This window comes from Vitis riparia, chromosome 10 (genome assembly GCF_004353265.1).
Source record: "Vitis riparia cultivar Riparia Gloire de Montpellier isolate 1030 chromosome 10, EGFV_Vit.rip_1.0, whole genome shotgun sequence".
Taxonomy (NCBI): Eukaryota; Viridiplantae; Streptophyta; class Magnoliopsida; order Vitales; family Vitaceae; genus Vitis; species Vitis riparia.
Genome location: NC_048440.1, coordinates 3,612,170 through 3,624,981, shown reverse-complemented (window position 1 = coordinate 3,624,981; position 12,812 = coordinate 3,612,170). Strand labels below are relative to the sequence as shown.

General features: G+C 36.9%; 1 protein-coding gene across 1 annotated transcript; it reads right to left on the bottom strand.

Moving 5' to 3' along the window:
- Nucleotides 1-1,329: 1,329 nt before the first annotated feature.
- Nucleotides 1,330-9,694, bottom strand: LOC117923579 (26S proteasome non-ATPase regulatory subunit 1 homolog A-like). Its single transcript, XM_034841935.1, has 13 exons — nt 9,546-9,694; nt 8,264-8,333; nt 7,127-7,232; nt 6,732-6,840; nt 6,493-6,661; nt 5,183-5,658; nt 4,923-5,058; nt 4,579-4,827; nt 4,267-4,487; nt 3,923-4,181; nt 3,578-3,810; nt 2,783-3,305; nt 1,330-2,249 (listed from the first exon to the last, which is right to left on the bottom strand). The coding sequence occupies exons 1-13, from the start codon at nt 9,686-9,688 to the stop codon at nt 1,926-1,928; spliced, it is 3,018 nt and encodes a 1,005-aa protein (XP_034697826.1). The 5' UTR covers nt 9,689-9,694; the 3' UTR covers nt 1,330-1,925.
- Nucleotides 9,695-12,812: the final 3,118 nt, after the last annotated feature.

Genomic DNA, 12,812 nt, shown 5'->3' with positions numbered 1-12,812 from the left:
TTATTAATTAAAGTCATGTTAAGTTAATTAATCAATTAATAACCTTTTTGGCTAGATTAAGAGACTCAAGCCCATGATGAACTTAAGTCACTTAAACCCAATATGAAGCCTATAAATACCCTTCTTAGGAGTTAGGGTTTTAGTCTTACTGCCTCTCCCTTTAGTCCAAAGAGAGAAAACCCTAGCCTCCAACCCTGAAATCTCCACCATGTCGATGCCTAAACTCAAGGAGTCATTGGATGGAAGATCCTTGTGTTTAGAAAGTCTAAGATAGAATTACATGCACTGTAATAATCTAGATCCTGGGATAAAGCAATCCAAGGTTTCCCAAGAGATATTCATACACAAAATCTTAAGAAAATATCATATATATTTTTAAAAACGTACCAAAGGCAACATACATTTTCCCAATAGATATTCATGCACAAAATCTTAAGAAATATCATATATATATTTTAAAAAACGTACCAAAGGCAACGTACATTCTTAGGATCACAATATTCAAAATAAAATCTTTTCATATTTTAATATGTTTATTTAAAATTCAAATAAGGAAAAACACTCATGTTAATATGTATTTAAAAGTAGACCAAATTTTAAAAATTCTTCCATATAAATATAGTATCTATTTCCGTATTCTTGATAAACAAGATAATACATTTAGATTATGTTTAATTCCCATAAAGTATTATAAAAAGAAAAAAAATTAATAAAATGATTTTCTCATATTTAATTTAACATGAAAAATTTAAAAGAAAATTAAATATAATTGAAATTAATAAATAAACTTATATATTTTTAAACTATTTGTACTTTATATAAAAGTGGAAAAGTAAGAAAAGTGAATTGGTGTAAAAGTAATTTGACTTCAAGTTTATTTTTCATTTTTCCTTCTATTTCTTCTTACTTCCCCTTTCCATTTTCTTCCAAAATTTTCAAGATCCAACGGTACACAGATTCTAACCGCCGAGATCTAAAATCCTAAATCCTAAACTTTTCCTTTCAATACTCTTTCCTAGAATGGGATAATATGCACCTTCAAGTTGTTAAAGTTATTAAGTATATCTTCTTGTAAATAGCAAACCAATTCATGGAGCTCCTAATGCAAGCGTCCAATCAGTTGAATCTGTTAGTATTTGAAAAGGTGGCACCAAGGGAGGGAGATTGGGGAATAAGATTATGATTTTTTTTAAGTGAAGGGGAGTTTTATTAAGCCTAAAAGAAACCAAATAAAACAAGAATAATTTTCTTAAATCTCATAAACAAAAATAAAAAATAAAATCCTAAAAAAAAGAAAAGATAAAGAAAAGAGCTTTGAACTCCAAAAACTCCCTATTTAAAATGGTTTCAATAAATAAGAAATGGTAGATTCAAAACAGGAGTAGAAATATAGCATCTGGTTTTTAAGCAAAAGAATTTCCCAATACATGTTGGAAGATGATTCACAATGCCTCTATTGAACTTTCTTTCTGAGTATAAAATCCAGAGCTGTTGACGAAGCCGCCCCTCCCACCCCTAAACCAATAGTTTTCCCTTCCAAAGGATGTCAAAGCCAAACAGGAAGATTATGAATGCAAAAGTTTTCACTTACTCAGGTGGATAGGTGAACAGACTTGAGAAACCCACTTGTAGAAAATGACAACCTCGTCCTGTTCAGTGACCAAATTCCTCAGTTACAGGTAAATGGAAAGAAGTTATAGCAGCTTCCCTACTCAGCTCACTTTCAATGTATATATAAATTAGAAAGAGCACACGGTTTCAGCGGTTTCAACAAGACCAGCAGCATAGCATCAAAGAACCCTAACATGCCCACAAACTCACCTTCCAAGGATTACTGCTTCACTTGCAATAACTTGTTTCAAAGACAACCACAGCTTCTCCCAGAATATCATATGGCGTGAGAATCAAATGTGATCAACATCTAATCATGATGTATATTCAAAAGCCTGAGGTGGCTGGGGCTCCTCATCCACTGCCATGGCTGATGCCGCAGCCTGCTGTCCAGTGGCCGATCCACCAGCAGGTGATGCTGTGGATGAGGGTGTGTCCGTGAGAGACAGCACTTCAGGTTCAGTAGGGCGCAAGTCTCTCAGGAGAACAAACCCTGATGGAGCTAACTTCACTGGCACGTATCTGCTTTCCTCCAGAAATTTAATGAACTTCTCCTGGGCAGGAACCACCCTTGCTGGGTTGGTTAAAATTTCAAAGGAAGCCTCAGGCTCTACCTTCTTCTCTGAAGGGCTATCAACCTGCCAATAAATATCCCAAAAAACTTGTAACAATAACATGGCACAAACAAAAAATACGGTGATGCAAGCTCATGGGTATGACAAGTGAGCGATGCTGACCAGCACAGCTTATAGAACAAAAACAGATTTAAAATTTTAAATGGCCTTTTTAATTCTTGGGCCCAAATGAAACTTGTCATTACCATTTCCTAGACAACAGTTGAGTGCCAAAACCGAATAAAAGCATCGTAATAGTTATTTTTCTAATTTTCAAATTTCTGGACAAAATGGAACAAATTTAACCATGAATATCAGAAAATTATGGATTAATAATTGTATGACAATTTTCCAATTTCTTATTTTAAAACAGTAACTCATAGGCCCTTTAACAGTTAAATTATATCAATTCCAACTGGGAAAAGGAAAAAAAGAAAAGAAAAGACAAATGAAACAAGAAACGAAGTAAAAGGTAAAGCAGACCCAAAGTTGCCATGTAAGAAAAGGATATAGCTCATGCATCTATACATCAGAAACAGATAGTACGCGATATTTACCTGCATAGAGTCCCCATCCTTCTCAGTAGTGGATTTTCCTTTTCCAGAACTTTGACCGGTAGATGAAGAGGACTCTGTCCCTGCTGACTTTTCAGCATTAACTTTCTGTTCAGCCTCTTTTTTAGCCCTAGCTTTTGCCTTTGCTGATGTTGATAAAACTGCAGTGGGAAGTTTCACAGTAGATGTTGCAGTGGGCACGGTGGTTGGTCGAGGGTACTCAAACAGCGAAGGTTTTGCATGAGATAAGAACTCAAACGTTGGGACTTTCAAGTCGTAGTTCAGTCCAATAAAAGCAGTGGGCGAGAAGGACAGACTAATGAAATAGATAAGGGGATACCAATACCAAAACTGGCTGAAAACAGCAAGCCCAACAACTGCAGTGACTTTATCATGTTTTGTCTTAGAAAGCAACCTTATGGTCACATTCCTTCCACCAGCATCCAGGATTCCTGAGGCCAAAATTGCTCCCATCTTGCTCATAGTGTCTTCATGCTTGTCAAGAATTATTTTTTCCAATTGTCGCCTGCAATTAAGAAAATAATAATAATAATAATAATAATAATAATAATAATAACAAGAAGGGCAATAACAACAACAACAACAACAACAATAATAATAAGAAGGAAAAAAACAATTGAGAAAAAGGATATTAAAAAATACGACAGATTATAAAAGTGCAGTACCTGAAAGCTCTTTTATGAGCATCACTAGAAATAAAAATAAAATAATAATAACAAGAAGAAGAAGGAGAAGAAGCCAAAAAAACATAAAATGCAGAATATAATAGTGCAATACCTGAAAGTTCCAACACGGGAATCACTAGTTTCACTGATCTGGACCATAACCATAGCCATTGCAATAAGGGCACCTTGACGAACAAAATCGACAACATCTGATGTCAGAGGCTCTAGCAAAGATATTGCTTCACTCAGGCCAGTACCAGCGCAGGAAATGCCTACTGCAAGAGCAGCACCATATCGAACATGTGGGTTGTAGGACTCAGATAATAGTGAGACAATTCGAGGAGTCTGCAATGCAACAGTACAGTGAGACCTATGCAATTCATCACACACACAGAGACATTGAAAGGAGAAGACAGGAAAACAAAAAGAAAAACTGGGAACACATTGAGATCCTAACCTGCTCTGGTTCAGAGTATAGAACAAACCCAAGTGCTAGAACAGCAGTTCTCCTGACATCATCACTCACATCTGATACAGCAAAGTGCAACAGCTGGCGAATAGCCTTGTTGTTTGCTGTTCCCTGATAGGCCAATGCCAATGCATACATACCACCGTATCGTAGTATAGGATCCTGATCCCTAGTCATCTGCTCAATTAATGTGTCAGCTTCTTCTTCTCTTCCATACACCGTAAGGGCTATTCCCAATGCTAAACCCCTGCAACACAAAACAGCCATATAAACAAGAAGAGAATAAATAAAGCAAAGCCTCAGTGCAACACCCAAACCACAGAAAACTTTACCTAATAATCTTCTCATGCTGTGTCTCATGAGCATAAGCAAGCATCTCGCTTGCCTTCTCGCTTGCAGTTCCAACCATTAGTAAACCCATACTGATGCCAGCTGCTTCACCTGCAACAGCACTGTCAGTATAGAGCACATTTTTTATATCATCATAGATATCTTCATCAGCAGTTCCGAGAGCAGCTAAACCAAGACCCAAGCATGCACCATGCTGTATAACCTGCATCAACAAAAATGTTTTCCAATTTGGATCCAGTATTGACTGGGAGATAACTCTGAAAAGGATAGTACTATATTATGAAAGTAAACACCTCAACATTGGTACTACGCAGGCTATCACGAAGGAATTGCTTGATTCCCTCCCCATGGTTGGCATGAATCAGACCTAGAGCATAGAGGGCACCACCTTCTGAGTATGGACTGCCACCACCACCAGCCCCACTCTGAGGCAAGTAAGGTGCCATCAGTGACCTTCCCTGTTGCAGGTGGCCTCTGTGAATCACACCTAGCCCTGCTGTTGCACTGAACTTCGCCCAATTTGTGGCTCTGCTCAGCCAGTCCTGTAAAACACAAGACAATAAGCATATACAACAAAGTAAAAGGAGCATCATGGAATAAAAGACAAAGGAAGGGTTAGAGGTTCAACAAATCCCACCAGATTCTCCCTGAGAAATGTATCCACAGTTGTCCCAGCATGCATAATTGCATTAGCATAAATTGTTGCACTGTGGCAGACACTATTTCTCATCTCAACAGATTGCTTTATTGTCTTCAGAATTAGAAGGTCCGATCTATGTTAAAATTTCAACCATAAGGTGTGAGTGTCTTGTCACAACTTAAAAGAGAGCCCAAAAAGCATTTACAAAATTTAACATGGAAATTCTAAAGATGGGGAAAAAAAATGAGCTGTCTCACTTGTTATGACTATATAAAAACTGCAGAGTCAATTGTATTGATGTCTCTCCAGACAAAATTCCCTTGATTTTTGTCAGTCTCTCAGCATATAATGCTTCATTTGGATCCATTTCAAGCAAACTCCCAGTAGAAGCACGAGATCCATCTGTCATCTCAACATCCTCTGAGGCACCAGGATTTCCATTTTGAGCAGTATCAGGGTCATTGTTTCCTGGCTGCACTGATTCAGAGGGTTGAGACTTGGGATTAGAAAGGCGATCTCTCACATTCAGGAGAAAAGCTTGGTGCTCGTTCTCAACAAGATCAAAGGCTATTTGAAATGCCAGCAGAGCATCATCTTTATTTTCAGAACGAAGAAGTTTTTCTAATATGCTTGCAACACCTTCAGGTTCATCCAAGAACATAAGACACTGACAAATACTCAAATAATCGGGAGATGGAAGCTTCTGATATACTTTAACAAGACAACGAAGCACCTGTAGAAACAATTTTTGAAGGATCATTATACGGTCATAACCCTGATATAAAAGATCAAATCGAACAGACTTCTATTTTCCAATCAAGCAATCATCAGAAGCATACACGTGTAATAGCTTTTGATCACTTAAGATTTTCCTTGCTTTCATCTTCGGCAGGCATATAACTTTTCATTATTTCCCATTTTTTTAGTTTTCTAAGAAGTTTCCTCACTTTCATGACCAACATAGAAAGAAAAATAAGGAATAAAACGCCAGCAAGAGTGGAAAACTGAAAATCATTTGACAGAAGCATAACTAATAAAAGAACAGGAACATAGAAGTTGAAGAGTTTCAAGAAAGAAATGCTGGAGATGGAAGAAGATCAAATATCTATACCTAGAAATCCAGTCAATAGAAAAAAAAAATAGTGAAAACTGAAACCCAAATCAACCAAGAAAACATAGTGCTCTAGACTATTTTATTAGTCTTGAATGATAATAATGATTATTATTATCATAATGTTCTGTTGATTTACTATCTAACACATTTACTAACTAGAGTTTAATCGCTTTCTTCACTCAGGCAATCACCTCATTTACAAAGTGATATGGGTATTATTGCCTTGACATCACCATTCTTGCACAAGACGCATAACTGCCAAGTGATCTTAGAATGGAGAAACCAACATGATAGCATCAGGTAAAATAACTGGAATGTAGAGTGAATAGTTTTGACAGGAGATCTACCAACATGACTAATGAAACAGAAAGAGTTAAGAAGACATGGGTCTGATGGCTAGGGTTTGAGTGTTGATTATAAGTCTTCAGAGAACAAACAAGATCATCCCCTTACCTCACGGCGATATTCTCTTCGATTAACAAAGGAATGAGAGATGTTAATGCAATACGACAGAGTTCCATGAACATTATCACTCCGAGTAATTGCTTCCTCAAGTTTATCCAATCTTCGGCATTCAACTGCCATTCCCATAGCTTGTTGGTATCTTCCATCCACAATACACCTAAGCGAGGCAAAAATAAGACAAATAGGAGAGTAATAATACAAAAGGGAATAGGTAGAGGTCTACATACTTATCCAACATTCTCTCCACAATTGCCTCCAACCGAGGATCCACCAGTGCTTCATCATTTGATTCTCCTGCCCTAGACTTTAGACTGGCATATTCATCTATAGCTTTAGCTAAGAGGAGAAACACAATCCAAAGCGTAACGTCAGTAAATCACAGCCTTACATGTACCTAGACTTTTCCATGATTAATCCTACTTATGGAATCAAAGCTTAAAAAGATATCCAGGTCATAATTGATGAATAACTAAAGGTGATGTTTCATCTTAAGCCTTCTCAAACTCTCATCTACACCCATTTCATAGGCAATTGAAGTTATAACACATGCAAAGTCTTAAAACCCTGTGGTAAGTATAATAACTTCCTGATAAAATCAGTGCAACATGCATATCATTCTTACCAAGAAGAGTGTGTACATAATCAGAATCCTCTGAAACATCAAATAAAGGACCAGCTCCAAGTGCATACGACAATGAGTCATTGAGTTCACCCAAGTAATAGAAGACCTGTGGGAAAAAAAAAAAGAAGAAGGTATAATTCAGGTATAGAGAGATTTAGACGCATAAAAGTAACATGGCAAGAGTGTGTGATTCAATATCTTACTTTCATTGCATTGAGTAGCATTTACTATCTGATGACATTATCGGTAACAAGCTAACCATAGTCCATTTATGGATGCAAATTCAAGCTTTTTAATTAAAAATAAGTGGATCTGAATATCTGTAAAGACCATATAAACCTAAAGGTGGACAAACACCAAATCCCCTCAAGGAATTTCTTCGACCTAATGAAAAAGAAAAAAAGGAATAATGATCCAGGCTATGGTGCTGCCATTATCAGTAAACAAAATAACAGTGCATTAATATTCTCTGAATGCACAATCCAATTTCTTAAAATTTAAATACAACTGAATTTTTCAGCTACATAATCTCCCTGACTCCCTGCCCCGTGACCATAGCTGATGAACCAATTGTTTTCAAAGCTAGCCTTCTCAGTTATGCAGTCAGTACAGCAAGTTGGATGGCGACAGGTTCCAGAAACAAGGCACAAAGATATTATGGCTTCATGCACATTTTGACAGCAACATCATAGCTGCAATGGGCATACCACGGAATATAGTGCAGCTGATCCATTTATGTATATGCAGGTGGAAATTCTGATTAGAGACTGAGAATAGAGGCTTTCACAGCTATTGATTATTTGTCCATTCATTGTTGACGGAATTCATGTTAAACTTATATCCAGTGTGTCAAGATTCTGTGTGGTGTGATTATCCTTGTTAAAGAGCATACATTCAGTTGTGTCAAAAACCAAGAGAAAAGTATGGTAATTTTTAGGACTTCAGTATCTATGCCCAAGACACAAAAAATCAACCATAACACTAAAAAGAGCTAAATGATTCTGATCTCTTTCCTTTCTTGACTTCAAGGCCAGTTGCAACAACAATTTTTACAAGAAAAAAATTCATCTTGTGAAAGCAATATACAACAGATTTAGTGAAAATCATAAATAAAAGAGAGAAAAAGATGGTTTTGACCTTTGAGACCAACAATGCAGCAAGTTGCCTTTGTCTTTGATCAAATTCTTCATCTTCATATAAACTTTCTCTGTATAGCAAAATAACACAATCATCATTTGCAAAAGGCTAAACAATTCACATGTCAATCTATAGAATTTTAATTTTTATATGTAAATAGCACTCGTAGTACAAAAATATCAATTTTTAAATGAGAATTTTTGTAGGAACAGTTATAACAGAGACTAGAAACATTAGAGCAATGAATATGCAAAATATACAATAAAGAACAAAGGAATTATGATTTTGGTGAATCTAAAATGCCAAAAATGTTGAAAAAAAAAAGAAGAAAAAAACTCAATCAAACTATCTTGCACTAAAACCCAATGGCTATTAGGAATTAGGGATGTCCATGTATTTAGTTACACTGATACTTCAAACTTTGTGGACAATTTCTTTATATTTGGATCCTACTAATTGATGTTTTTAGTCAGCCCATCCTGTGTTAAGCATCGATACAGGTGCTGTGAGCAACTTTTAGAGGAATCAAATATGGTTGTCACCTAGCATAGATAGATTGACACAAAAATTGCAACCAAACAGCACAAAATCAATGAGACCTTTAATAAGTTTGTCACGTTTTTTTTCCTTTCTTAGCTTAATTAGAGACTTTTTAGTGTATTGCACAGGAAGAAGATTGCATCAGGGTGACAGCTGGCACAAAGATTTTCTCCAAAAGCAGAGGATAGTCTATTTTTACTGGTTCATTTTCTAGGTCTTGCTGTAACGAGGGATGGGAAGACCAAAACAAAAAGCCAAATAATTATATAAATCAATAAACAGGAACAAGAAAAATAAACCATATTCATGATTCCAACACCATTTTTGCAGTAAAATTTCAATGTTTACTTTCTTTTCCACCACAACAAAAATGGGGCATAATGAAAAGATCAAGCAAAATCAGGATAACATAAATGTAAAAGTTAACAATGTGAAATAAACTTTACTTAAATGTTAGTTCAATCAAATTATGAAAATGGATAGAGTGATAATGTGCATCAAGAAAATTACTAACAAGAATAAGAAACCAAACAAATTTTATTAGAAGGAAATTACGGAAAATAGTATGGGTGCATCACAAGATTATATTCCAAGTCTGAATGAACTATGAGCAACAAAACACCCAAAAACAAAGAAACGTTATGTAGTTTCAATCACTAAAAGTTGTAATTTCTTAATCAGTAAGGAATTGTTGATTCAAATGAGAAAAAACAAACAAATAGCAAGAGAGGAAGAGGAGTACATGATGGGTACGCTGGTGGAGATCTCAGGCCAGAAATAGTCAACGAAAGTATTGAGATTGGAGAGTGCATGAAACTTGAGCATCGGATGGCTCTCGTTCAGCATTGCCAAAAGACCACCAGCTGAGCTCACCATTGTTGCCATCGCTGTAAAAAAATTTGGCTAGGGTTAGGGCTTACAAAGNGCGTGACCAGTCTTCACTAGCATTACCAGCACTTGTTAGGTGAGAAAGATAGAGCTAGGTTGGGTAGGAAATGAGTAGTGGAGGAAGTGATAAAAGTGGGCTTGGTGATGAGTGAAGCTGAGGGGGGTGGGCTGGTCCTAAGGTTTTAGACGCGGAGTTGTTTGGCTTTGGGTTCAAATTTGATGGAGGGATTTTGGATGAGTTGCACAGATCCCTTGGGGTTCCAATGATTTCTTCAATGGTTTCTCTAGCAAGAACCACATAAAGCCTCTCTGGAAATGGTTTCAGTTCTTCACCAGAAACTTCATTCTGGTTTGTTAACATCAGAGTAGGGATCTGTGCAAGTCTCCAATATTGTTTTACCAAGCATCTTTTCTTCTTCAGGCTGGCAAAATATAGCTCAAACATCATCTTGTTTGCCATTTCATGCACCGACATTTATTCTCCTCTACCAAGTTGCGATTTTACCTTGCTCATACTTCTTTCCCCAACAAAGATATCAGACTGCCAGGATCAAAGTTTAAAGTAGTGCAGTGAAATACAGGTTCAGTTTGCCCACACCTTCTCTTGACTATCTCAGTTTCCTTGAAAATCTGGCATGTGCCTTCCAGTAATTGCATGAGCACCAATGTACCGAGTAGGCTTATTAGCACTCCAAACACCATTATTAAACCCATTACACCTCCATGCTACAGAGTTTGTATAATAGGAAACACTTAGTGATGGTGATTCTGGTAGTGATTTTCCTAACCAACCCGTTCAAGCAATGGGTGCTTAGCCGTCAAGTGAACCTGACGTCCGAAGTTGAAGTTCAAGCTTTATACTCTTTCATTCCTTAGTTATCAACAATTCTAATGGAAATAGTAAGAGAGCCTCAAGGTTATATATTGATTCAATAACTTTATTTCTCAGCCAAGATGTAGAACCATTCCCCAATGATTCTGCAACTGCAATCACAGGAGCCTCACTAGTACCCGTTCCTCCACCCATTCCAACAGCAATGACCAGGCCAATATCTTGAACTTTTGACTTTCCTAGTTCATCACATCCAGAAACCATTTGGAATTAAAAACTTTTTTTTTTTTACCATCATTCTAGAGCTTCCAAATAGTTTACAAAAGTAATGGTTGGTATTTTTCAAAAGCAAAAGGGGAGGACTCAAGAGGCAGAACATGTTCAAAACAAAATAAGCACTCCACTATGAAGACCCCATTTCATGCTGCACTCAACGGTCTAAACGGGTGAGACAAGCAGAGAGCAATGACTTGATTGATCAAGTAATAAGCTAAAACAGTCCACACTTCAATCATTTATGAGAGAAATTAAAGAAAGCATGAAACAACCAAAACAGAGCAAGCATGAAAACGAACTCAAATTCATCCAAACTCAATCCATAACCACACAAACTAATGATGCTCAAGTAGCAAGAATAGATGATGAAGAGCAGAGGAAGTGAGAACGAACAAGAGAAGTATCCAGCAAACTTACCTGAAAAAGCCCTCTAGTAGACATTCTTCCTTCAGACACCAACTTCCCTCCATTCCTTTCTAGCTTTCTCCATAATCGTCAATCCCCTCTCTCCTGCTAACAGTCTCTCTAAAACCTTCTTTCAGAAGCCTCTCACACCAAACCTAGAAAAGAATCCACCTCTATGCCTAGATCATCCCCTCTAAACTTCTCTCTGTTTTTCCTCTCTCATTTTTTTTTCTCTCACTGTCCTGTTCCTTCTTCCAACAGCTATATGGAAAGCCTCCTACTCTCCCCAAAAACCTTCCTGTTGAATCTCTCTGTTTCTTACAACTCAGTCCATTCTATCTCAAGCTCTCCCCCAAAAACATCCCTGCCAAGTCCTTTTTCTTCCACTCAGTCTCATTTTTTTTTTCAAAATCTCCACTCAACTCACTCTCTAAAATCCAGGAAAATCAGTGGACTCACCTCCTCTGCTTACAGCTCTCTCTCTCAAAATGGCTTTCTCAAAACAGCTACCTTACCTTCTCACTCTCATTCATAGCTCCTTTTTCTTTCTCTCAGCTCCAGCCACCTGAATATCGTCTGCACTCCACCTCCAGTGACCTGTAGTTCATCTTCTCTCTAACAAACCCAAAAAAGAACCTCCTGCCTCTCTGCTACGTGTCAACACTGTAGAGAATATCCCTCCTCTGTCCTAACCAACCTCCTAGTCCCTACGAAAATTGTCTCCCCACTCTCCTCTCCAAAACGTGCTCCAAAAAGGTGGGCCTAAAAAGGGCCGTAAAAGGCCGAATTGGAAGAGAAAATGACGACTAGGATGAGGACACGTGTGCTAATCCCAACCAAACTGCCCAAAAGAGCTCTAAAGCTCTGAAAATATGCTTTAAAAAAACAATCTCGAGGCCTCCAATAATCGTGCTCGAACCCAAAATAATCCCCTGATGGTCTCCAAAATGTAGCTCAAAAATCAATAATGAGCCGAGTAGACATAGACCACTAGGGGACGATGAAAAATTGAGTAAAAAGGGATTCTAAACATGCACTAAAAAGGAGTGGAGTGAGACAAAAAAAAAAAAACGTGTGTGCTAGGAACAAAATAGAGGGTCACAATACTATATCTATAAGATTTGATGTGGATGGATTCATAGATATTTCTTAATCACTATTGATGTATTTGATTCTTGATAATTAAATGTCCTTGTATATGGGAATTTCAATATTAGTTACATCTTGTAATTGATCTCAAAGGAGACTTCTTATGTTTAACTCATAAAGTAGACTTTGGTTGCTTTGGAAGGATCCGTTGTCATGCTCAAATCTTATTATCTACATAGCTTGTTTGACTATTATCATTATTTGTTTCTCGAGGTGAGTCGATACAAAACATTGAATCTTTGGTTAAGCATAACTCTTATACTCTTGTCTAAGATTCATGCTTTTAAACTTATGCTACTCCCTTGCAACATTTGGAAACACCTCTAACGTGGATACAAAGGCAACCATTAATGAATATAAAAAGAAAAATAAAATGATCATGGTTTACAATGACTCAATTTTCAAAAAAAGAAAGGAAAATAAAAGAAAAAAATATCAAATTAATGGGAAGTCAAGTTG